This window comes from Strongylocentrotus purpuratus, unplaced genomic scaffold, assembly GCF_000002235.5.
Source record: "Strongylocentrotus purpuratus isolate Spur 01 unplaced genomic scaffold, Spur_5.0 spur5_scaffold_20, whole genome shotgun sequence".
NCBI classification, from domain to species: domain Eukaryota; kingdom Metazoa; phylum Echinodermata; class Echinoidea; order Camarodonta; family Strongylocentrotidae; genus Strongylocentrotus; species Strongylocentrotus purpuratus.
In genome coordinates, this window is record NW_022145606.1 from 11,782,878 (window position 1) to 11,809,936 (window position 27,059).

At 39.8% G+C, this 27,059-nt stretch overlaps 1 protein-coding gene across 3 annotated transcripts; it reads right to left on the minus strand.

Moving 5' to 3' along the window:
- Nucleotides 1-26,795, minus strand: LOC115927221 (crk-like protein). 3 transcript variants are annotated; one of them, XM_030992754.1, is made up of 8 exons: nt 26,401-26,795; nt 19,389-19,508; nt 18,365-18,506; nt 11,815-11,871; nt 7,217-7,336; nt 4,351-4,479; nt 3,673-3,780; nt 1-2,286 (listed from the first exon to the last, which is right to left on the minus strand). In XM_030992754.1, the coding sequence occupies exons 1-8, from the start codon at nt 26,451-26,453 to the stop codon at nt 2,098-2,100; spliced, it is 918 nt and encodes a 305-aa protein (XP_030848614.1). In that variant the 5' UTR covers nt 26,454-26,795; the 3' UTR covers nt 1-2,097. The 3 variants fall into 3 exon arrangements, with proteins under 3 accessions (XP_030848614.1, XP_030848613.1, XP_030848615.1); XM_030992753.1 differs by having other exon boundaries at nt 3,673-3,783; XM_030992755.1 differs by lacking the exon at nt 11,815-11,871 and having other exon boundaries at nt 3,673-3,783; nt 26,401-26,794.
- Nucleotides 26,796-27,059: the final 264 nt, after the last annotated feature.

A 27,059-nucleotide genomic window follows, 5' to 3' on the forward strand; every position in this document is an offset into this window, starting at 1 on the left:
TTTTCATAGGCATAATACGGACAACGTTATAGAGGTACACATGTGTCATCAAGTTTCCCGTTGATTGTAATGCCCACTGAACACTATACGATCTGACTACCATCCAATTTTTGAAAGACTTTGCAAGAGCATTTGATATGAACATTCAACTTGTAAAATCTCAATTACAGAGGTTCTGAGTAGTCATATGATTAATAAAATCTTATTAATGCTTTCTTGAAGGAAAAAAAGCTAAATCGGCTCAAAACTGTGACTTCAGACCAGTAGTGTGCTTATCAACGACTTGAAGGCGATTAGGCTTTTATGCTCACTAAAAAGCTCAAATGCTCCAATTCCGGTTGTCACCTTTCTTTATATCATTATTTAGAAGCTAACAGGAAGATTGCCATTTCTTTGACTATCTGGAATTCAGGGGGGCGTTTCACAAAACTTGTCATCAGTGACAAATGACAGTTTTTGTTATAAGCTGCTGAAATCCTTGCTTCTGATGGGTTATCAACAGATTTGTCACTGATTTTTGTCATTTGTCATTGAAAAAAGGCTTTGTGAAACGGGTATCGTATAGTGTGCAGTGGGCTTTAGGTAACATATAAATCTAATCAGTAAGACTTTTTTTTCTGGCAAAGTACAATTAATTACATAGTGCTTGATATACAATAAGTTATTTGTCAGGACGAGCTTGAAGGACTGGACAAAAACAACAACAAGAGGGCGCAAGATGCAACCGTCCATACACATATTTTGGCTTTCGTGTAATGGCGTTAAGTTTAAGTCGTCCGCTGTGGCAGGATCAAGTTGCTTCCATGAATGAGCAGGTGGTGCGGATGAACTGCTCATGGAATAGCTTCTCCTGAAGTCGCTGTTGCTTACAACATCTGCATTCATTTTCTGCATTCACCTTCTGCATTCATGTCCTGCATTCACTTTCAGCATGATCCAGTATCGGTGTTGCTTACAACATCTGCATTCATTTTCTGCATTCATCTTCGGCATTCACCTCCTGCATTCACTTTCGACATGATCCACTACCGATGTTGCTTACAAGATCTGCATTCATTTCCTGCATTCACGTCCTGCATTCAACTCCTGCATTCACTTTCGGCATTGATCCACCATCGCTGTTGCTTACAAGATCTGCATTCATTTTCTGCATTCAACTCCTGCATTTATCTCCTGCATTCACCTCCTGCATTCACTTTGGCCATGATCCACTATCTGCAAGATCCAACTCGTGACATCCTTTGCTGATCATCATTGTTCTTTCCGTAGACATACTCTGCCTGGGAAGGAACTCCCTCTGCTTTGTGCTATGTTTAAGTGGTAACACTCTCAACATGCACGATCCCACTCCTGACGCAACTTAAAGACACATAAGCTTGGCTTTCATGGGAGTCAACACTGATTGGGTATCCACCTGCTACAAGACATTTTCATATGCATTCAGCTCCTGCATTCAACTCCTGCATTCACTTTCGGCATGATCCCCTATCGCTGTGGCTTACAAAATCTGCATTCATTTTCTGCATTCCAGGATTGGTCCTTCTACAATGCACGTTCCGTTCATGCACTTATCAAGGACCGCCCCATAAAGAAAAGTCATCCACGCACTTTCCACGTCCGAGCCAGGACCACGTGCTGTTCTAAATATCTTATCGACATGATGCTGCGTGATCTTTAGGTTAGATCACAAGTTCGCTGCATGCGGGATTCATTCGTTGCTACATCGAGGATGCCATCAAGTTCGTTGTCGGTGAATTGTGATGCGATTCACACTGAAACTCCCGTTTGCGTGTCTTTATCAATGGCAACATAACGATCCCCGATCATCCGTGATCCCACTCCTGTCCGATCCTCTGTGATCCCGTTCCTGATCCCGTTTCTGATCCCATTCCTGATCCCTGATCCTCCACGATCCCACTCCTGCCACCACTTCAGTGCTCCACACAATCACTCCTTGCACGGTTACAAATCTATTCATTCTTGGTTCATTATAGATGATTACTATACACATAATATAGGAGCACGTTCATACGTTTCTCTCCTTGAGCGATTTCAAGTCGCGGTTTTCGACAAAAATAATATGATAAGAGTCCAGGCTCAGTTCAGAAGAGAGTTGTTGCCTTCCATGCCGTTTTGACTGGCGTTCTGTCCTATTCTATCCGCTTCCTCCGGGGGAAGGAGTTCTACAAATGTAAATGGGAAGAATCCTTGAGTTCCGTCTTTGACTAGTTCTCCTTCCCAGTATCCGCTCATATGCTGTTTGATTATTTTCACAATGTCTCCTCTCTGCAAAAAAAAATTAATAATAATATCGAAAATAATATCGCTAGTGATATTCGCTTGTCTCGCAATGTGGTCAATAAGGGATCTAAAAGATCACAACGTTTCGTGCGCCACTGCAACACTTCGTCAGGTGATAAAAACTAGTGTAAGTAAGAGTGTTTTATACTCTACGGGAGGACCAGCGCAGCGGACAATCATTCGATTCGATAATTGGAACAATAATGCACAAGGCCTATTGGTCGACGCACATGGTAATAATAATAATATTAGGTTCTTCTATAGCGCATATCACATTATATAACGTCTCTATGTGCTTCCAAAGAGCTCTGGAAGTTATTACCCTAGCTTTAGCTCCGGCAGCCGTAATAAGCGCAGAGTGCATTTAAAGGAATAATCCTACCAGGTACCCATTTACCTCACCTGGGTCTAGTGTGGCAAACAAGGGGGATGGGATTTAAAGTCATTGTATCGTAGCTCTGAATAGAAGACTTATTGCATGAATTGAAAAAATGTTTCAAGTAAGTCACTTTCAAGGGAAAGTTTGTTTACTTCCAAGCTCAAGGAAGGGGCCTTTTCATAGGCCAATATTTATCTTACAGAAGGAGAGGACGAATAAAGGATTCTCTGCCAAAAATTATCTATATTTGGTCCAAACCTAGTACATGTAAATGGAATCTGCAGCATACTAGGGGGAATGGACTAGAAAGAACAAAGTATTTTAACTCATTGACAGATATTCATCACCCTTATAAAGTACCCTTGCCAAATAGGACTTCCCCCTTGGTATTTCCATTTCTGGAGTTCCCCAAGGCACGCTGTTAGCACCCAGTGTGTAATGCGCTGGAGCAAACCCTTATACCATACCAGAAGTCAGAATACCAATCTGACTGAAACTTAGCCATTTGGCGTAAGGTACTTTATGGTTCCTTCTGCGGTCAGACTGGTGGTGAATGGTGTTTAAAATGTTATCTAGGTACCTGTTTCATTACACACTTAGTGCCTTGGGGAACTCCAGAAATGGACATTTTAGTTTTGTTGTGTCATATTATGCGTTGGGAATTCTTCTCTGTACTGCTTTGCTATATGATGTGACAGTGCAGTATACCTTTAGGTATAACATTCTAATAAGATACATTGACATATATCACCCATGTGCCATGTATGTACCCTTGTCAGATAGGACTTCCCCCTTGGTATTTTTATTTCTGGAGTTCCCAAAGGCACGCTATTAGCACCCAGTGTGTAATGCATTGGAGCAAGCCCTGATACCATACCAGAAGTCAGAATGCCAATCTGACTGAAACCTAGCCATTCTGGGTAATGAACTGCAGTCAGACTGGTGTTGGTCTCTGGTTTGAATGAGTTATGTGGATAACACCTGGTACCTACCTCAAATTTAAGTTGTGTCGTGTCATATGCGTTGGGAATTCTTCTCTGCGTCGCTCTACCGTACGATGTGACAGTGCGGTATACCTCTGGGGGTGGTTCAACTGGCAGCTGCTGGAGAATAGAAGGAAGATCAGAGGTCAAAGAAAGAAAGATGGAGAAAGATGAGTAAAGAAAAAAAAAAAAAAAGGCATATTCAATTAGATGAAAATAAACTGAGGTGCAACACTATTTCTTTTACAGACGCCCCTCAGAATTCTCAGTCAGAACAACCCAAAATTTCAAAATATTAAAGAGTGATGTAATGCACATCGACACTCAAAACTAATCACTCAACCCCCCCCCCCCCCCCCAACGGAGTTGAGGCCTGAATAAACAGAGGGATATACCCGAGGAGAAAGAAGAAGAAAGTGAAATAAACCTATGAGATATCGTATAAGACAGACCAAAGGATAAACTTGAAATGCAACTATTTGTAATCATGAATTTCTATAGAAAGTGTCTTAAAGTTCTTCTTCATTCTGTAACTTTCATACTGTAATGTACTCCTCACACATGATAATTTTGTTGTTTTTGTTTTTGTTTGTCCCCATGTACATCATTTCATTTTTAGTGCAAATCTCATGATAACAGGAAAAGAAACAAATCCTGAATAATTTTCTTTTGTTATTTTCTGCTTACAGCCTCCATCCATGGTACGGGGAACTGGCCTTCCTGCCCTCTTGAGTTGCGCATCGTCCACCAATCAGCTTCGTCTCGATTAATTAACGTCAGAATCTCGTTCTTCTGTGCCGGTAGATCATCGGCATCCTAGCAGGAAAAGGAGAGAAAAAAGAACAATGAGCGATCTGGCCATGAAAAAAAAATTGTTAATGTTACTAGCGAGGTCTGATCAGCACAGAAAAGAGATCTCAAACACTCAAACAGTGTTACGCCACAGAAAAACTCAAAAGAGCTCCCTCAACAAGAGGGGAAAATAAGGTGGTGTTCTTTTTATGTTGCAATGCATCCTGGATATGAAGACAAAAAGCAGAAGATAGAAAAAAAATAAATGCCTCTGCACTGTATGGATTCTGCACTTTTATTCACAACAGAAGTTTATGAGCAATTTGTTAAAAAAAAGAAGAAACATACAATTCAAAAACCTGAAAATATTACATGAGTACACATCCTACATGTAGTTTCAAACAGACGATTGTGTGTCTAGCAGGATCGAAAGAGCTCCTTACAAATCCCTCCAAACTCAAACATTTATTTCCTCCAATTCTAGAGTCTTAAATGACAGACTAATCAATCATTGAGTAGGAAAGGAAACGGTTGCAAGGAAACACGGTTTTACTAATTCCCATACAAAAACAAACAGTGCTTATAAACATCCTGGAAGGTACAAGGTAGATCAGACATGTTTCTTCTGCTCAATTATGTTTTGATATTTGTTATTTTCAAGTTTCAAATTCAAGTTCTCTTGCTATGTATGATTATTAGATTATAGAAAAGTACATCAGCATGCTAAGTGTTGCATAGAGAGTGACTTTCAGAATCGTTTACAGCGAATATGTTGTTTTCCTGTTCTATGTTTGAATAGTCTGCTTTTGAAGCTACATAGGAAGGAACAGGGGAGTGTTTCACAAAGACTAAGATCGACTTTAATTATGGCAGGCCATTCACGCCACTGTTTGCTCTCTTCTTCTTCTTCTTCTTCGAGATAATCTGCCTCCTTCAATACTGAAGATTCTTGCAGATGCCGTATACTCGGCCTGGTTGGGGTATGCAGGTGGACCATTACACCGGGGTTTCCCCCTACTCTTATACGATTAGTGCAATGGGTTCTTAACACTATGAACATGACTGACAATGAGAGCGGACAAAATATACAGTTCCTCAGGTAGACAAAGGAACATCCCTTCACAGCTATTATGTAAAAAGGTGAATATGCATGTGACACCTGTTCTACACATTTTTACATAATAGCAGTGAAGGGATGTTCCTTTGTCTACCTGAGGAACTGTATATTTTGTCCGCTCTCATTGTCAGTCATGTTCATAGTGTAATGTGCAAGGGTTGTGACTCTCCTGTACACGGGGCCTCCATTTAACGTCCTATCCGAGGGACGGAGTGTTTTCCACTTGACATAACCTGCGTCTATGAACAAGGGAAGGGGCACGTTAACACACAACGCAGGCTTCAGTCATCCACCTGGGTAGGAGTCGAACCCGGGATCTTTGGTTCGACAGGCAGACGCTTTACCGACTGAGCCAACTCCCTCCTCAAATCATTGGTCCCTCAATTATGATCTTTAGATAATATTTTTTCCCTTCAATAATGAACTATCAAAAAATGTAAATTCTGTAGATTTGTGACAAAGATTGGTACTTCCCTTGAGAAAACAATGCCAGGAATGGTGAGAGGAACTAGTGGCATGGCAGCCTGCCATAGTTAAGTCCAACTTAAAGTCAATCTTAGTCTTTGTGAAACACCTTCCTGAACATATCACCTGGCCAGACAGAGCCAGAAGGACATTAACTCCATGTTAAAGTACATCACTAGTGTGATCAGGGGGGATAAGACCTCTCTGCAAGGTCACGGACAGGTGGCTATCTCATCAAAAAGGGGATCATGGGGGACCAACAGGCACCGATTAGGCATTGTTTGCTATATAGAGGGCGCAAGTATCTAGTAGTGCCGTGGGGCTTTAAAGTACATCTGTATATTCATGATTTAATGCCCTTCTGGCTCCAAACAGATGCTATTCCAACCACACATGGGCTTGAAATTGAAAGTTCCGGGTGCCATAGACCACAAGACATCCTGCCAAGCAACCATATTAAAACTCCTGCTTTTGTTATCCCCGTAGCAACTGATAGAAGTCCCACTTTTCCATGCAAATGTGTTGCATTTCACTCTAAATGACCATTATACATTTAAGTTCATTTGTTTGCCTCCCTCTTGGAAGGCACATACTTTATACTCCTCCCCCTTACTCTTCCCCCATTTATCAATTGTTTTAATTAATTAATATTATTATATCTAGCTAGCTGGTAACTATTAAACTAGGCTGCAGCAACCATAGGGTTAGGTTTAAGAGAGTTAGGATACTTACCTCACTCGGGAAGTCATATTTAACTCAGAATCTCTCTGCATTGATAACTAGCTGGTAATATAACTAGGATGGTAACTATTTAACTAGGCTGCAGCAACCATAGGGTTGGGGTTAAGGTTAGGATACTCACCTCACTAGAGAAGTCATATTTAACTCTGAATCTCTCTGCATTGCTAACTAGCCAAAAACTAACTGGACTGGTAACTATTTAACTAGGCTGCAGCAACCGTAGGTTTAAGGTTAAGGTTAAGATACTTGCCTCACTAGAGAAGTCATATTCAACTATGAATCTCTCTGCATTGCTGAGGATTAGCGAGGCTGCTAACTAGCTGCTAACTAGCTGCTAACTAGCTGGTAACTAACTACAGTTTAGGCTGGTAACTATTTAACTAGGCTCCAGCAACCGTAGGGTAGAGTTTAGGTTTAGGGTTAGGATACAGTACTCACCTCACTTGAGAAGTCATATTTAACTCTGAATCTCTCTGCATTGCTGACGATGGCAGGTGGCGGTATAGGAGTGACAGGAGGAACATCCGGGTTCGGTGTGGGCGGTTTTCTCTCGTTCAACTGGACCATTCAAAAGACAAAACAGTTTAATAGCTTATTGGTAGTCAGGGAAAAACATATTTAAAACATTTCGGGGGCTACTTTTCAAGCTTGCTTGCATGAAAACATCAATCTTAAATTTGTTTTGCATTGAACTTTATGCAAATTTTGGGGGGCCTTTTGGGGGCCTTTTATGACTTTTGGGGGCTCTTTTTGGCATTTTGGTGGCTACTGCGCCCTGAGCCCCCATATATTTTTTTGCTGGTAATGTATGAATTGAACATTTTCGTAACGTAATCAAATTTAATGCACAAATCTTTGTTAAATGCCCATTTACAAATTATTTCATTCACCTGTTATGAACAATTGTATTTCAATAGCCAGAATGCATACCGGTACATTAATTGGTGCTCGGTATGTACATGTAGGGGCAACATTATGAAAAGAAAAGGCACAAATGTCTGCACATACACTACATGCCTATTGTTGTTCACTGACCACATTGGGTTACAGGCCAGGAATCATCAAAAGGATTGTGAGCCTTAAAATTCTCAAATTAACGACATGCTGTGGGGTTCAAGATCGTTATTTTCTATAAAATTTGTAATTTTTTAACTTCTCCAAAAAATATTACTAATATGCATTATTAAGTTTTCAGAAACATTGCATTTTATTTGAACGACTTAGCTTTAAAAGAAAAATATTGTTGTTACCAATTTGAAAAACAACATGTGATCAATTTAACCCTTTTTTTATAAAAATAAATTTCATGAAAGGGTTAAAGGTACCATGTGCATGTACACAAATCTGTTTTCTAGCTATTTAGAGTTGGGTCATGAGTTGAGGTAAAGGATTTAGAAAACAAAGCAAATGAAAAAATAAGAAAAATAAAGATGCACAAAGATGATTTTCAAGCAACATTAAATCCTCACTTTGCCACAATTCTTTTTTTTAATTTGTAATACTTCTACTTCTACGACGATACTCAGCAGGATCCATAAGTCAGGATGTAGTGCTGAGGAATAAACTATCTAGTTCTTGGTCTAGATGCTTGGTGTGCAGTATATTATTATTATGCTTGGTGTGCAGTATATTATACAAATATACACTGTCTTGAGAGGTTCTGGTTAAAACTATGCGCAAGAGGTGACTCCAATAGTACTATTTGCTGAGGGGCGCAGCCCCGAAGCAAATGGTACTTTTGGAGTCACCGAGGCCCATAGTTTAACCAGTACCTCGTATAGAAGGCATGGTATATTTGTTTTATATCCTGCATCAAAAATTTCTTTAAAACAAAAAAAAAAAAAAAAACATTTTTGGGAAGAAAAAAAAATTTGGAACAAAAAAAATGTTAATTTTTATCTAAAAAGATTTAAAATGTTTTGTTTTCATTAAATTAAGATTTGAAGAAAAAAATTGATTCAATTAAAAAAAAAAATTCACATTTTTTTTTCAACTCCCAAATAGTAAACCAAAATAGTACTCTCATATAGTACTTTCTAAAAATAGCTCAAATATTTTTGGTCATGTGACGAGCTCTCAACCAATCAAAAGCCAACAAATTTTTGATGCAGGATATAATATTATTTAACAAAGAATAATAATACTAATGAAAAAATAATGAAAAAAAGCAAAGGCGTGAACTTTATTCGTGTACATGTAACATTTATGCTAGAATGTCTACATCTAAACTGTATGGGCTAAATATACAATGTAGATCTCAGTACACGACAAGGGAATTCACCTATGACATCATCACATGAGGAAGAACAAAAAAAAAAGATTTTTTGCAACACTGACATTATAACCGCAGCCCAAAATAGCACAATTACATGTACAAGTACATGCAAATATAGAGTGTGTGTTGCAATGTGCCTGAAAAGATCAGAATCTCAGAGTAGAATCGGACCTGTGCAAATATTTGTATGAAATTTTCAAAGGTTCCATGCATACACATACATTCACATGCGATGCAATGATAAGGCCTAGAATAATAATGTACATATTAATAGAATTGTGTGCTTCAGAATTTAGATTCCGAATCTCAGATACTACAGATCCGGGTTTGCAAAAGGCATGATGGCAAGACAACAGATTAAGCTAGGAAAAAAAATAACTTTAAAAAATGCTTTTAAAGGTTAAAGGTACTATGTCCCATTTGCAGGCCAAAAAAATGAAAAAGTTAAATTCCAACTGCATTTGAAAGATAATACTAATTCGGAACTTTCCTAAAAAAGGTGGGGCTTCAAAATGTCTTCAAGTGGGAAAATAACGACTATTAGTTGACAAATCGACTTTAGGGCTATAGAGCCCAAAAGTAATAGTCTTGATTTTCAGACAATTGTACCGAATGGTCATACGTTTTATGCTGCGCAAAGATTAATCAGTTTAATCTTGGCCATCACAAGAAGTGGGTTAATGTAGACAAATGCTCATGTACCCTTCACAACTCTTTTCATGTATGTTATTACCAAAGAAGAAAAAAAGCCAGTCAGTCACTCAATAGTGTCTGACAGTGAAGTCTAGCAAGTAAACGGTTTCCTTGTATAATTTGAATATGAGGACACTGCTAACGTTTAAATTTCACAGATAGGACATAAATGACATATTCATAATTCCTGCAAAGTTCTACAGAATTTGAGGTTGGCTGCAAAAGGAACATAGTACCTTTAAATGCACTTACAGTACATGTATAAAAGCAGATACTAGGCATTTTTTAAACATGTTTTAAGCATTGTGCTGTGCATCCATGGCAACAATATTTGTCAACAAATACAGATTTCCTCAAGGGCTCTCAGAGTTTATTATATAGCTTCTTATTCAAATTGGCAATACAGACAAGAAGACAAACTTTGTAACTAAACAAAACAGAGCTTTTAAAAGAGTTACTGAATTGGTTAATTTATAAGGCAATTGATTAGTTTTTCCTTAGGTGTGATACGATTGATAATTGATTTGTTTTCTATTTTGTTTTGGGGGTTGATGCAGAACAAATAATCCGCTTAAAAGATTCTGTGTCATACTCTACTTGTACTGTTAAATCAAAGCTGTAAATTGATAACCAATACTCTTACCAAAATAAACCGGTAGTCATATTTCCATTTATCAAAATGATTGATTGTTTCTGGACAAGTACATATCTACTGTACAGGTAGCACCTGAAAAAAGAGTGTTTTTCTTCAATAATGCAAGAGGATGGTGATGAAGATGCTGATGAAGTATGTGCACTTGTACATCAAAAAGTGTTTTATTTCTTAATTCAGCAATTTTGAGTTACTTCTAGCAATAGCGAAAAGAAGAAAAAATGTAGAAGGAAACAAAGTGTGCTTGTAGCTTTCGATGCATTTTTTCTGGAGCTTCCCAAGTTCTTACAATAAATGTACCGTTTATAACGTTTTGCAGACATGTTATTCAAGCCACACAAACAAAAATGCATGCACGCACAATTTCATAATACGGGGTATACCTGTATGCACATATGGTATGTATTTTTTTTTAATTAATAGCACGAGACATGCAAAACACAACATAGCCACATTAGATGTTTAAACTAAAAGCAGCAAAAGAAAGAAGAAGGTCTTTGGTGAACTGTTTTATTTGCAAATTAAAGGCATTTGCTTTAAAACTATTTTACATGAATTTCATAAGATAATTGCATAAATGTGAATTCAAGTCAAATTCTAGTGCATAACAGTGGCTGAAACAATTACTATTAAGGCATGAGATCTTTATTTTTATAAGAGACTATGAGGCTGTTCACACCGCAATGAGATAGCGCAGTCTATCGTAGCACCCCCTTTTTTCTAGCCCACGCTAGACGCGCTATCTCTCGTGGACCACCCCCAAGAGGTGCTCCAGTGGCACGCCGATTTGGCTCACCGTGGCTTGCTGTTGGGCGGACCGAAACGACGTTGTACCTTCCAAACCGCAGAGATAGCGCGAGATAGCGCGCGCTATCTCTGCCGGTGTGAACAGCCTCTATGATGAATGTAGACTGAATGGTCTAGTGCTCCACAAAGGCTCTGTGTTTTACATGCAGCCAGAGACTGACCAAGCTACGTATACATGAAGGCTCTGCTCAAGACTTTATGAAATTGTGTTGAAGTATCAAATGAGAGTCTGTGTCTGCAGACTAATCAGAGTAGCCCAGCAAAGACAAACAAACAAAAAATCACAAAAAAACACCCAAGAAAAACCCCAGGAACAGTGAGCAAATTAACTCTTGATAATTGAAAGCTCCAAAGGGGGTGCTTATGTAAATTGAAAAAAATGCTCTGGTAAAAACGATGTAATACTTTCAATATCACTGTAAGAAAATTGCTCTTGCAGCACCAAATCATAAAATAGCTCCCACAAACAGAAAAGTATTTTTCCCAATGCGATAGCCTGATAGCCAATGAGAAAGCCATTTACATGCCATGCAAACACACACACACTCACAGATGCTCCATGCATGCAAGGTATGATGGGGAAGGGTGGGGGAATCCCCCTTTACCTACCGGTGGTGATGATACTGGGAGCTGAGGAGGGGGCTGAACCATCCTGTTCTTGGGACACTGGCAGGTAGAGGAGGAACGAACATTGTTAGGATTAATATAGGATTAAAATGTCAGTGTGAAGTGGTCACAAGGTGTATCTACGTGTACATACGTGTACGTGTGCTGTATCATATCAGATCGACATGCCCCATTCACATTTCACATGGTAGACATAGTCAATGCATAAACTTGAAAATGTCAGTGTGAAGTGGTCACAAGGTGTATGCATATCTACATGTACATTCGTGTACTGTACCATAACAGATGTACATGCCCCATTCACATTGTAAACATCGTCAATGCATAAACTTGAAAATGTAAATTCAGGTGAATTTAAATAAAGTTTAACGCAGTGACTTGTACAGATCCTGTTAACACTGACTTTCACTGACATGACCCATTCACATTGTGAAAAATGTCAATGCATTAACTTGAAAATGTATATGAAAGAGGGAGAGAGAGAGAGAGAGAGAGAAAGACATAATTGATAGATAAGGAGAGAGAGAGAGAAAGACATCTAGATAAGGAGAGAGAGAGAGAGAGAGGGGGGAAGAGAAAAAGACATCTATATAAGGAGAGAGAGAGAGGGGGATAGAGAAAGACATCTAGATAAGGAGAGAGGGAGAGAGAAAGACATCTAGATAAGGAGAGAGAGGGAAAGAGAAAGACATACCGGTACACTGTAGATAAGGAGAGAGCGAAAGAAAGGGAGGTAAGAGGAAGAGAGAGAGAGAGAGGCTCAGACAGCCAAACGAGGGCAGCAGGATATTATCAGTAAGTCTAACGTTACACTTCCAATGAACATGTAGACTAATTTCCGCTGAGCATTAATCCGTTTTGGCACACAGCCTGATTACTTCAGGGTTGTGCAGTTAATGAGAGGGATCTGTTCACACTCGCTATTAAAGAAGAACCTTGAGACATCACACTAAGCAATAGGAAATCATGCCAAAGCCAGGAGATCATGTGTGAACAGGGTGTGATGTGTCAGGTCACACATACCGGTACATGTACATGTACATGTACATGTTGTGCATATCTGTCTACAAACCATGGACAACATTGTACCGGGCGTACCTTCATTTTGACGACAACACACAGACTACATGTAAGAGTTCTTTGGTTCAAAAACCCTGTAAATTACTTAAAATTTGGGGGCCTTCCATATTATATATATTTGTAAATATATAATAATAATAATACACAATATTCATTAGGCGCTTAATACTGGTGTTTCTAAGCGCACCATAGTCTGACTAAATAAATATTTACCAAAGCTTATAATAAACACACAACTTATACATCTGTTCTTTATTCAATAAATCATGCATATATAATAATAAAAATAAGAGTGAGATCAAACATACATGAGGTCAAACATAGGATCAAACATAAGATCGAACAAACAAGAAATAAGAGGGTGTGCACCTCCTTTGACATTGTACATGTATAAAGGGGTGTTTATTTAGGTGCTCCCTTGGCACAGAAAATGTATATTAATGGTTCTTAGTTAAGCAGTAAATTTCCATATTGTCCTCAGAATGTTATATTCCTACAAACGTGTTTGTCCTCAAAAAATAGATACGTGTACTAGTACATTTGTACGTGTACAAACGAGTCCTCAAATTACACCAGAAAAGAAATGTCCAGTTTTTGGAAAAGTACTTATTCGTCTATTTATTCTTTAAGTTTTCAAGCATCTGGGACTCTAGTTGTTTAGGATTTCCTTGAACTTCATAGAGAGCATATGTATATTAAAGGTCCACAGTTATGTAGTAAATTTCCATATCGTCCACAGAATGCTATATATTCCTACAAACGTGTGTGTCCTCAAACATGTAAAAAGAAACTGGTATGTGTACAAACGAGTCCTTAATTTACACCTGAAACAGAAACAAAGGTGATTTCCATGATAAGAGAGATGTAGGATTAACGCCCGTTTTATGAAAGGTTGTAAATATGCCATGGGCGTGTCCCATGCTGCTTTAAAAAAGACAGAGAGGGGAATCCCCACTGCCTGGACAATACACAAAAGAACCATGCTTGATTGCTTGGCAAGTAAGGAAATTACATGAAAATGAGGCCATGTAGTGTACATCCATGTACAAACTGTGCATAAAAGAATACAGATGGACCGGATTAGTGCCCACATCATGGAAACATGTATGAGTGTGTACATGTGCAATGAACATTCAATCCTGTCTAGATATCGACCGCCCAAGGGAAACACAGAGAGTGGTCTTTGTAGACAGGTGGTCTTATAGTAGACAAATTCCAATTCGCTCTGTACACACATTTCATAAATTTCATTTTCTTACCAGTAGTTATTGATTGATGACGTAATAGATTTGTTTAATACAGGGGTTGTATAAAAACATATTTGCAATAACTATAGAGAAAAATAGAAAATTCTGATTTTTGATTTTTTTTTTTTTTTTTTTTTTTTTTGGAGGGGTGCAGATCAAATGGGAGTGATATGTCGCAGAGTTGTCAATTTGCATATGATTCATCTCGATTTAAAAAATGTACAACTCTCTTAGTTTTAATCAGATTTTGCTCAAACATTAACTGACCTGTTCCTCTCACTTCTCTGCATCTATTAAAACCAAAATGATATTAGGATGGACTTGCCCTTTAACATCATATGTTGATGAAGCAATCCTACTTCATGGAGCTTGCATCTAAAAAATAAATACAATTGATCCCTGAAACTGAAACTCAAATTGATTCCTAGTTTTCCGTGGAGAGTTCAATGTTATTTGATAAATTGATACTTTAAATTTGTCCTGTGCACAAAGAAACTATTGGATCAATTTAACAAAAAATTCTGCTTTCCCTTTTATTTGTTGTCTGCACTTAAAAGACACGATTATATTAATGATTTCGGTTAGGAATTTTTACTTAGCTCAGCCAAATACTTAATTGGCACACTGAATTGAATAGTTCAATACGGCCTGCTAAAAAAATTAAGTCTTCTATTCTTAAACAACTCATCTGACAGCCAATACAATGCAATGGTTTCAGTAGCTTCCATTATTGTGACTAGTTATTGATGACAAGTTTCTTGAGACAGTGCCATGTTTGTGCCTTTCAACGATGGTTCAGATTCATGAGGAAAGTACTGACATGACACTTTTTTTTATCGACTCAGTAAAGAGGTGCTTCTTAGAAGCGACGGCTCTGACATGTATGTGCTCTCTCATTTTCTGTTACTTTAAGTGCCTTTTAATGATCTTTGTGAATATACATTTACACCAGTGAAAGAAATTTATACCAGGAACCTTTAGAAGGGAAAATTTCTGTGTTGTTATGTTTGTATCAATTGTGAAGTTTTTAATGAAAAAGCACTTAGAGACTTTGGTGGGAAGCACTTCATAAGCACCGTTTTATTGTCATTATATTAATGCTATAAATCACTGTTGCTTTAATATTCTTGGAAGTGACATCTCAAGAAGTAATACAGCATATACTGTACATGTATATATAGTATTTATTCAGTCTCACCAAAGTCTTTAATTAAAGGTACTATGTCCCTTTTGCAGCCAACCTCAAATGCTGTAGAACTTTGCAGGAATTATGAATATGTCATGTATGTCCTATCTGTGAAATTTAAATGTTAGCAGTGTCCTCATATTCAAATTTTGCAAGGAAACCTGTTTACTTGCTAGACTTCACTGTCAGACACTATTGAGTGACTGACTGGCTTTTTTCTTCTTTGGTAAGAACATACATGATAAGAGTTGTAAAGGGTACATGAGCATTTTTCTACATCAATAACCCACTTCTCGTGATGGCCAAGATTAAACTGATTGAATCTTTGCGCAGCATAAAACGTATGACCATTAGGTACAATTGTCTGAAAATCAAGACTATAACTTTTGGGCTCTATAGCCCTAAAGTCGATTTGACAACTAATAGTCGTTATTTTCCCACTTGAAGACATTTTCAAGCCCCACCTGTTTTAGGGAAGTTCTAAATTAGTATTATCTTTCAAATGCAGTTGGAATTTAACTTTTTCATTTTTTTGGCCTGCAAATGGGACATAGTACCTTTAAGTAACAACACTACTGCCTGAAGGTTGTTGCACTTCAAGAGAAAGTTTCCATACTACATGTAGATGTACATAGCCTCATCGGAAACTTGTCCTTCCTATGTTGTTTGGTTGTGGGCCCTGTTTCATAAACCTTGTCATCAATAACAAGTTACATGTACATTTACTGTTATAAGCTACTGAAATCATGGCATTTGATTGGCTGAGAGCGAATTTGTTATAAAAATGTAGTATTTTTTATTGATAACAAGTTTAATTAAAACTTGGCCCTGTACAATAGGAAATTGCACTGGGCCCCTGTTTCATAAAACATGTTATCGATAACATGCTACAATAACTGTTATAAGCCACTGAAATTGTGACAATCTGATTGGTTGAGAGCGAACTTGTTATAGAAATATACAAGCCTTAAATTAATCGACGGCCATCGACGACCAGGCCATCGATGCCCCTATGACTGGCCGTGATGCCCTCCCAAAAAAAGATAAATTCACGGCCAAAAAGGCCGTGCCCTTTTTTTTCAAACTGGCCGACGTGCCTTTTTTTCCAACTGGATGTGCCCTTTTTCGAAATTTGCGCTCATAAAACCACCAATTGCGCCCATAATCTTCTAAAACTAGACAGCAAGGCGCAACTGTTTTCTGTGAAAATGCGCCCTTAAATTATTAGAACAGTAAAAATACACGAATCACAAACAGTTTGCCGCCCACGAGCTCTCTACTAGCTTCGTATTTAGTGCTTTAATAAGGCGCAAGTGCCGTGAAAATGCGCCCTTTGTTATATATAGGCTATGCGCTAGCGCACGTACGCACGTTCATGCAATCACTTGATATGGTGCATGCTGTGGACGCACGTACATGTACGTACGTACAAATCGAAGGCCAGGATCAAGAAAACAAATCGTCAAATGGAGAAATAAACAAGCATTCAAATAGTCATTAGAGATCTGTCGAGGTTTGTTTGTAGGTCTAGTTTATTATTTCATCTCAAATAGAATTTAGAATTATCTTATTAATAAGTTAAGAACACCTACGATGTTCTCGATCGTAGTTACTCTCATTTTGCCACCAGCCGACCTAGCTTCGTTTTGGCAAAAAGCTACCCCACCAGCTTCCCACGATGAACGTTTTGAGTCCCGGTAAAATTACGCGCTGCGAATCTCCGAAGGTGCATCGGTTTCGTTGGCAAACTTCCAGGCCGACAGCTTCCCACCAAGAGTGGCGAGAGTGTGTGTGCGAGGAACGATTTTGGTTTCGTGAACGCACGTTACGCAACTGAGCTGAGCGTGTCACTTTCAGCTGTCGAATGTCTAAGGACATTTTACATCTTATTTCATTGGTTAGGCCTAGACTATACAACAGTTAAAAAGATAATTTCTTCAAATTTGCTCCTTCTACCGAGCGTGTGGCGGAAGGTTTGCGTGTGAGGTGCGATTTCGATTTGGGATACCCGGTAAACTTGCCAAGTCCTTCTGGCTTTCGATGTTTGTGAAATTGACGATTTATTTATTCATTTGCTCATCAATATTTTTAGTTACTTTAAAATACTGTTTAATGTGCAAGTTTAATGTTCTTAATCAATCTTTCCTGTTCATATTGTTAAGATTAAAAAGTTATTAAATTGATCGTTCTAGGCCTATTCACATTATGAAATTAACATTGTATCTTTAAACTTATAATTAGATTAGGGGCCTATCTGTTTTTGGAAAATTGCCCCTTGCTCTGGTAAATTCCTGTGGGCAAGGGGCAACTTAAAATAAAAAATTGCCCCTTGTTCCTGGCTGCTTAATCTAAGCCTAAGGCTTGCGGGCCGCCGCCTTGTTTGTATGTACCGTAGACCTCTATACATTCTGTGAAGAAGCTGGTGCTAAAAGTCATGGGAAATTGATCCCGCACAAGTTTCATAAAATACACATGACATCTAACAAAAATAGAATCAATTTTTTTTTTGCCTCATACTTGATGGCCTTTTTGTAAAAATATTTTGGCCTTGGTGCCCTTAAAAATATGAGGTACTCTAAGGCCAAACTGGCCTTGCCCTAAAAATGATTTATTTTTTAAGGCCTGAATATAGTATTCGTTATTGATAACAAGTTTTATGAAACAGGACCCTGTATCCCTAGCAGAATAGATATAGAGGTTTTTGGTCTAGTGAATAGGTCTCCGGACTGTGAACCACAGTGTACAGGGTTCGAATCCCACCATAGCACTGTCCTTCGGCAAGACATTATAACTACGTTTGCCACACTCCACCCAGGTGTAGTAAGTCGGTACCTGGTAGGATTGATCCCTTGAATGCTCCGAGCGCTACAGTTGCCGGAGCTAAGGCTAGGGTAATAATATCCATAGAGAGGTCATATCATAATGTGATGTGCTATACAAGAACGGCATATTATCTTCTTTTTATGTCAATGCATTTTTTCGTCTACAAATTCTTGGAAGAGTCTGAAGAATTACTTACCGGTTCGACTAGGACGGTAGTGTCTAGATAGTGACCTCGGTAGAAGTTCAGAATGTCAGGTAGCGTAGAGAAAATCTGATCACCGATCACAAACTGATCCGCTTTCCTCGTGATGATATAATGAGATACCTTACTATTTTCACTGTAGAGAAAAGGATAAGAACACAGAGAGATACAAAAAGAGGGAGGGAGAGAGAGAGATATATATAATATTAGATATACATTACAAAGTTAATTGATAGTTTAGTTTTTCATTTGACATGAACGGCTAGAGCCTACGTTTAATGGATTCAATCTGTACAAGCTTCCTACAAATCTAATCATTTACATGTACATGTATCACAAACTGGTTTTTTTTTTTTTTCCTTGTCATAATATGAGATACTAAAATGATATTACTTCACTGTAAAATAGACAGTAAATATTGTTAGCATACGACCAAATTAATCAACATTACCTGTTGTGAATCCTGACCCTTTACTCTTTAAAAGGGGAAGTCCACCCTGATATTAAGTTGGTTTTAATAGAAGCAGAATATGACCGGAACAGATCATACCGGTGTTATATCGAAAAATATATTAATCATATTTAGGGTGCATGTATCATATAATTCTTCTTAAGGGAAAATAGAAAACAGTGCTGACAATTTGTGTTTGATCGATCGGAATTTTAAAAATTCATTACTTTTTTATTTTTAATCAGAGAATTTGCTAAAACTAACTGTCACTGACTTGTTCCTCTCATTTCTCTGCTTCTATCAAAACCAACATAATATCAGGGTGGACTTCCCCTTTAACTGTGCAAACAGAGTATGAGAGGGGAAGGGAAAAAAGGTTGCCTGCATGGGACCGAAGGTATGTACGACCAATTGGGTGAAATAAAACTCATTCATATTCAGATCGGATCCGGACTAACTCGAACCCGGGACAACTCGGTCCCAATGCAAAATCGGTCAGTTTTTTGTCATTTTACCCTAACCCTGGCCCTAACCCTAATTCTAATTCTCACCCTAACCCTGTATTACCTAACACACAGCACTGAGTCGCCTGGACACGTCCTGCTGTCACGCACCAGGAAAGTCCCGGGTCGTTTTTGGATCAGGAGGTTGTCCGTCTCCGATCGGGTGATACCACCAAAGTGCCATCTATGGGAGCAGAGAAAGGCATCAAAATATTACGATCAATTATTTCAAAATCTTACGATCAATTATTACAAAATATTACAAAATGTTACGATCAAGTATTACAAAATATTACGATCAATTATTACAAAATATTACGATCAATTATTTCAAAATCTTACGATCAATTATTTCAAAATATTACGATCAATTATTACAAAATGTTACGATCAATTATTACAAATTAATTCAGACTTTCATTTGTTTCCTAATAATTCAGTTATTCCTTGGTTTACCAGGATTTCCAAATTTTATATTATCATGAATAAGCTCCATCTCAATCGAGTTCGCTAATAAAAATAGCCACAAAAAACTTGGTCCACGTCGCGTCGTAGTGACTCGTACACCAACTATGTTACTAGGCCTACATGATGTATAGATGCTGCTTATAAGTATCAGCTTGCATGGTGATGTAGATATATTACAGTAGGCTTACGGTTGCACCATGTGAGAGAAGGGGGGAGCCTAGGAGTAGGATTGGAGCAAGTAATTTTAATTATGTCATGCATACAAAAATCAGGTAGAGTCTACGTCTGGAAATACAAACAACAGCATGCATCCATGGTCAAAGTTGGTCTAATCTCCAGATCTAGATCTATTGCAGACTTTTGCTTTACTACAAATATCTCATTCCATATTTTATCAAAAATACCATGGAGGAATTGTTTATTTCCATCAAATCTGTAGTGATTCAGCCTGAGCCACTACGGCTCTGGCGGCATATGCGCGTAAGTCCCGCATTAGGCGACACCCGCGGTAGTTTCCGCGGGCGTGCTTATCACTGGGAACGTTAGATTGAACCTGAGACTGCACGCGACAAACACTGTTGATTGCCCGTCTCTTCTGTCTCTTCGGTCTACTACTACTAGCGACGGTGGAGCTCCACTCAACGAGCAACACTTCAAGCGCTTCTTGAGACAGACTTCAAGCAGTATAGTATACAGCCTATGGTAGGATAAATCCGTATTATAGTCGTTTAATGTAATTATAGTTAAGATTTAGGCCCAGTAAGTTATATTCCGCTCCGTCACTACAATGGCGTAATCGCTCTTTTTCGGACCTGTAGGGGCTAGTTTTTTTTATCGCGCACGTTTTTGAGCCGCCATCTTTGTCGGTATTCACTCGTGTGTTGAAGGGATTTTCTATTTTCGTAATTTCATTCGTAGGGCCTTGTAAGCTTGTTTATTCCCTATTGGTAGTTGATTAGTGCTGTAGATTAGTATTTTAGGGACTCGTAGAGTATTTTCAGTGCTGTATTCCGGTTTTTGGGTACTCATTTCGGTGTTTTGGGGATAATTTTTTGTGGTCGCACACATGTCCGAGCCGCCATCTTGGATACGTTGACTCGTGTGTTGAAGGGATTTTTTATTTTTGGAACTTTTTTCGTAGGGCCTTCTAAGCTCATATTTTTTCATTTCTTGTCTACTTAGGGTTGTAGGATAGTTTTTTAGGGACTCGTTGGTATTTTTACGGCCGTATTTCGATTTCGACATCGGTTTCGGTCAGTTTTTGTACTTAAATTTGCTCGTTTTTTTTCTACTCACTAGACTAGTTGTACAGCCGTTTTTTGTCGTGCTCGTAGTTTTGATCCTCTCGCCAGAGTTTTATACTGTGGAGATAATTCCACGGTGTTCTTTTTCGGTGAGGTATAGGGTCGGTTAAGTAGAACTTAGTAGACTCTAAGTAGGGGTAGGCTCTATTTAGACTAGTTTCAACCCTCTTGCCGAAGTATTATTACCGTGGAGATAATTCCACGGTGTTTTTTCGGTGAGGTATACTATGGGTATAGGGTTGTTTAAGTAGGAGTAGAATTAGTGAGTAGGAGTATAATTAAATTAGTTTCAACCCTCTCGCCGAAGTATTATTACCGTGGAGATAATTCCGCGGTGTTTTTTTCGGTGAGGTATACTATGGGTATAGGGTTGTTTAAGTAGGAATTTTTTAGTAAGAAACTAAGTAAGATTATGAAAGAAACTAAGTAAGATTTTGGAAAGAAACAAGTAAGTTCTTACTTTTTAAGTAGGCAATAGGTCTTTCCTGTAAGAAACTAAGTAAGAAACTAAGTAAGTAAGCAAGTATTTTCCTTTAAGAAACTAAGTAGTCTAAGCAAGAAGTATTTTCCTTGAAGGAACTACGTACGTTAGTAAGTAAGCAAGAAGGAAGGATTGGGTAGGTACCTAAGTGGGATTTTTGACTGTCAGTCTTGTTTTGGATATCTGTGGATTTTGGGTTAAATCGTGGGTGGTATTTAATTTCATCTTCATTTCATCATTACTAATATTGTACAGCCATCTCGCCGAGCATTATACCATGGAGATAGTTCCGCGGTGTTTTTCGGTGAGGTATATTGCCGGTTTAAGTGTAGTCCTTTAGTGTTACTTAGGAGGGTTTAGTTTTGGCCCTCTCGCTGAAGCTGTTCACCGTGGAGATAATTCCGCGGTGTTTTTTCGGTGAGGTTTAGGGTTTCAGTATTTACCTGTCAAGCACTTAGTAAGGTATTAGGAAACTAAGTAGGGTATTATTAAGTAAGCAAGAAGGAAAGAGTGTTTGTGTATTTAATTTTATCATTTGGCTATTTAATCGTTGCTGATTTAAAGCCGGTTATGGCCTCAGAGAAGGTTAAAGTGAATTATGGGACTGAGGAGGCTTTACTGGCCGTTGTCGATAAAACAAAGTCTGGCAAAATTATTAGTTGGAGGGAGCAATGTGGTAACTTAACAGAGGAATTATTTTTGCAGTGTCCCCGTCTCCATGAAGCCAAGGAGCTTTTACGTTTATTTGATTTTGAGCCTTATCAGGCTAAGATAGTTAAACCTACAGATGGAGGCCCAGCTGGGCCTGTAGCTAGTTCTACGGCTGAGCAACAGCAGGGGAGGAGCTCGCCGCAACCGGCCAGCTCCCCAGCCGAGCCCACAGCCGAGTATCGGCTTAGGGCCGTTGACTGTCCGCCGTCCCGGGAATCCCCGCCCGACAGGTCTTATCCTCCTAGGGAATCCCCGTCCAGAGAACCCCCACGTAGGGATTATTGTTATCCCTCTTCTAGGGATTTCCCTCCTAATAATCATGGTCCATCTTCCAGGGAACCCCCCCGTAGGGATTATTATTATCCCCCGTCTAGAGAATCCCCTTCTAGTAATTGTGGTCCGCTTTCCAGGGAACCCCCACGTAGGGATTATGTATATCCCCCTTCTGGGGAATCCCGACCTGACATTCAGTATCCTCCCAGGGAATCCTCACCTGTGGGTCAGGGAGAGTACCGGTCGCAGGGGCGCCGGGATTGGCCCCCCCGTCTGCCGAGGTCACTTAATTACGATGGGCGAACAAGTTGGCATTCCTTTCTCAGGAAGTTCACCAGTTATGCTGTATCGTGTCAGTGGAGCCCAAGCGAGTGTTTGGACGCACTGGGCTGGTGTTTGGAGGGGTCAGCCTCAGATTGTTTTTCGAACCTTAGGGATATGGGCACTAATTCTTATTACCATATGTTAACAGCGATGGGGCGTCGGTTTGGGGCTACCCGATTTCCGGAGGAGGCCATAGCCGAATTTCGAACGGCTCGCCAACTCCCGGAGGAGTCTCTTCTTGGGTGGTCCGATCGGCTCCAAGCTTTGTCCTTTGAAGCTTTTGGGTGGGACCAACGGGGTGACAGCACTCAAATGGTATTGCAGTTATGCCAGGGTTGTACGGATAAGGCGGCGGGTTTAACAGCTCTCAATACGCGCCCGAAGTCCGTCGAGGAGGCCCTGGAAGCCATCAGGTGGGCGCAACATACCCAACGTGTTGTTTATGGGAGCGAGGCTCGCCGTACGTATTCGGCTTCTCGGCAGCAGGTGCAGCAGACTTGCATGTACGATCAGGAGGTGGACAGGTATGATACGGTAATTTATCATCATAGGCAACCCCATCCCCTAAATCGTTCCCCAACAGTTTCCAAAGGTCACGATGTTCCCCGTCCGGCTCCCGTGGAGGACCGGGGAAGGTCACAACGCCTTTTGAAGTTCAGGCCAGGAATGACATTGGCTATTTAAAAGAGGAAGTCGCCAGTCTTAAGACGCATGCGTACAATACCGATTGTATGTTAGAAGAAATACTGAAGACTGTTAAGTCTTTGGAGTTTTCTATGCTTTCCAATGCCCGCCCTCTATCTCCCGTGGCTACTGGTGTTCCGGAAAACCTGGAGGGATCGGAGAGCGAGGCCGATCTCCGATCTGGAAACCGAGAGGCCTACAATCGGTAAATACTGGGGTAGTTAATGTAGTTAGTGACCCGCCGGACTCTTCGGTCGGTCCCTTGGACAAGGTAGTTAATGTTAGTGACCCGCCTGACTCTTCGGTCGGTCCCTTGGACAAGGTAGTTAATGTTAGTGACCTGCCTGACTCTTCGGTCGGTCCCTTTGTCAAGGTAAATAATGTTAGTGACCCGCCTGACTCTTCGGTCGGTCCCTTTGTCCAGGTAGTCGCTAGGACGGCCGTGGTGCCTCCTTCTAGTGGGAAGCGGGTAGGATGTAAGGTTGTTGGGAGTCCAGGGCTCCAGAGTAAGGACCTTTCCCTTTTCCAGCCCACCCACAGGCTCCCATTTTGGATTCCTCGGATCGTGTTTGATCGGGGGAAATAACATGTTAAGTATATATATTATGGTTCATTATCAAAGCCATTCACAACGGCTCGTCCGCGAGGACATGGTGCCGGTTCCTGTTCCTAGGAAATAACATGTTTGTCTTAAATATATATATTTTAGTTCACTTTTGTTTACACTGTTTAATTTCATTGTAAATCGTCCATTCTGAGTTCCTGAACTTTAAGTGTTGATGTTTTTAAACTGAATAGATAACAATTAAATAAAACTGAAAAGTTCCTGCTTCGGTTAGCGGAGTTATCTATGCTGAATTAGCTGCTCCGCTTTAAGAGCTGACTAGGAAGCATTCTTTCCACAGGGAGACAGAGCACTCATGTGTGTTCGAGGCCATAAAACGGCCGGCTTTTGATATCTCCCAAGTGACACTACGTGGTTCCAATAATAAGTCAGAATATGATCATGTTTGGGGGGAGTAATTCCTCTGGAGTAATTCCTCTGGATCAACAAGAGCCTTTTGGATTTGCTTGATGGTGTTGTGGGCCTGGGTGCCCTGAATGATATCAGGAACTTGCCGGTAGTGGCTATTGTGCCCCCGGGTGCCGAGTGGCCCAGAAAATGTAATCTTATTTTGTTGAAGTGTTTTCACCTTCTATATCATTTTCCATCTGATTTCAGTGATCTGCTTTTATCATTCTAATACTTCCTATATGCACCGTTTGGACTGCCTGTAGGGAGCCGTTTGGCTCTCATGTGGGACTGCCCAGTTTCTGGACATTGTACCATCCAAACTGCACTTGGGGAATGGGGAGCCATTGGGCTCTTCCCCTTTTCTGCACACTTATTGCCATTCATCGTTTATGTTGATCACTCACACTTTCATGCTCGGTCACCTTGGGAATTTAATGTAATGCCCCGGTTAATCCCTTACGCCCGTGCCAAGACGTATTGCACTTTTTCATTATGTATTACCGGCACGGTAAGGGTTAACTGGTATATTTCTGTTTCTCTATGCCTGTAATGCCCCCGTTAATCCCTTACGCCCGTGCCAGGACTGCTATTCTTTGTCATTTACACGTGACACCGGCACGGTAAGGGTTAACTGGTATATTTCTGTTTCTTTCTGTTCTTGATCCCTGGGACATTTCCGGGACTTGAATCCTATTTAGTACTTAAATATACCAAATTGTGGAATACAGTGCATTTTACATTTTACAGTGCATTTTACCTGTACTTTAAATAATATTTCCCGTACCAAAGTTTGGAATACAGTACGTTGTAAGGTATGATAAAGGCGCCCGCCCCCTGGAAAGACCAAGACTTCACTGGTGCTGGCAAGGAGGGTCCTTGACCCATCCACCAGCGGGAACGGCGTGACCCCGCACTGCGGTACGGGAGTAGTTTTAAGTTAGTTTTAGTTTAGTTTTAGTTAGAAGTAGGCTTCAAACTCATTAAGTGGGGAATAATGTAGTGATTCAGCCTGAGCCACTACGGCTCTGGCGGCATATGCGCGTAAGTCCCGCATTAGGCGACACCCGCGGTAGTTTCCGCGGGCGTGCTTATCACTGGGAACGTTAGATTGAACCTGAGACTGCACGCGACAAACACTGTTGATTGCCCGTCTCTTCTGTCTCTTCGGTCTACTACTACTAGCGACGGTGGAGCTCCACTCAACGAGCAACACTTCAAGCGCTTCTTGAGACAGACTTCAAGCAGTATAGTATACAGCCTATGGTAGGATAAATCCGTATTATAGTCGTTTAATGTAATTATAGTTAAGATTTAGGCCCAGTAAGTTATATTCCGCTCCGTCACTACAAATCAAATGTGATACCGAGTGATAGAAAAAATGAATAGACTCGCACTGGCACTGCCCCGAGCTGAGATGGCAACGGAGACAGAGTCCTGCCTGACCTGGCCTGCCAACAGTTTTTAATTATTAAAATAAAACATTAACAATTTTAAAGGAAATAGCCAAACTAAATGTTCTGCATGCCAATTTAAAATCAGGGAGCAAGCAGGGACTCACGCACACACAGTTAACAAAAGTTTACGTTTCATCTCGCCAACACAAATTTGATAGCGTGGGACTACACCAATTTTAACTGCATTATGGGTGTGAACGAATTTCCTGCTTGACATCACCCAACATATCCGATGTTTTTCATCATCTCACAACTCAAATCTTTGAAATACGATGATGAATTGATAGGTGATACTTTAAAATTACATGGTGCTAAGTGATGATGGTCATTTTTATTTAATTCGTAAAATTAAATCAACTTACAAATGTTTATTGCTATCATCAAACGGGGCCTTATCGTCCTGGGCCGCCATCATTTTTGACGAACCCTTTTCCACGCAATCGTCCGTCCGACCGAGATGGGTTCGAAAAAGTTGGACTAAATTCCACTTTCAGAGAACCAGAAAATCCCGTAGTTCATTAAATCCTCTCTCGTGGAATTATCGAGATACCCTCATCGGCAAAGAAATCGCGACGAAATTGGACGTGAAAACTTGACTTACGGAAAGTCAGAAGTCGCCGATAGGCAATTCACACACAGACATTATACACATAACGCTATGCATAGTTCCAGGAAGTTCATAAAGTGTCATAGACTTGCGTGTATTATTGCTACCAAACTTCCATATAGGCTATTTATCCTAAATAGCACGGCAGTCTATGACGTGACGGGTTTCATGGCTAAAATAGAGGGCGATATATATCCTACTTCATGACAGCGAATAATTCTGTCAGTTTGGGAGTTGACCTCAAGTCTAGGGGAAAACACAGTTATATATGGGAAATTGACTACTGTCCAGAATAGCAAATTACAATCAATCTGATTATAGCTACCCAGTAAAGCCTAAAAGATCGAATGATTGTCGATTGTTTTAGTACCACAAAGACACAAAAATGAACAGGCTTACAAAACGCAAACATCA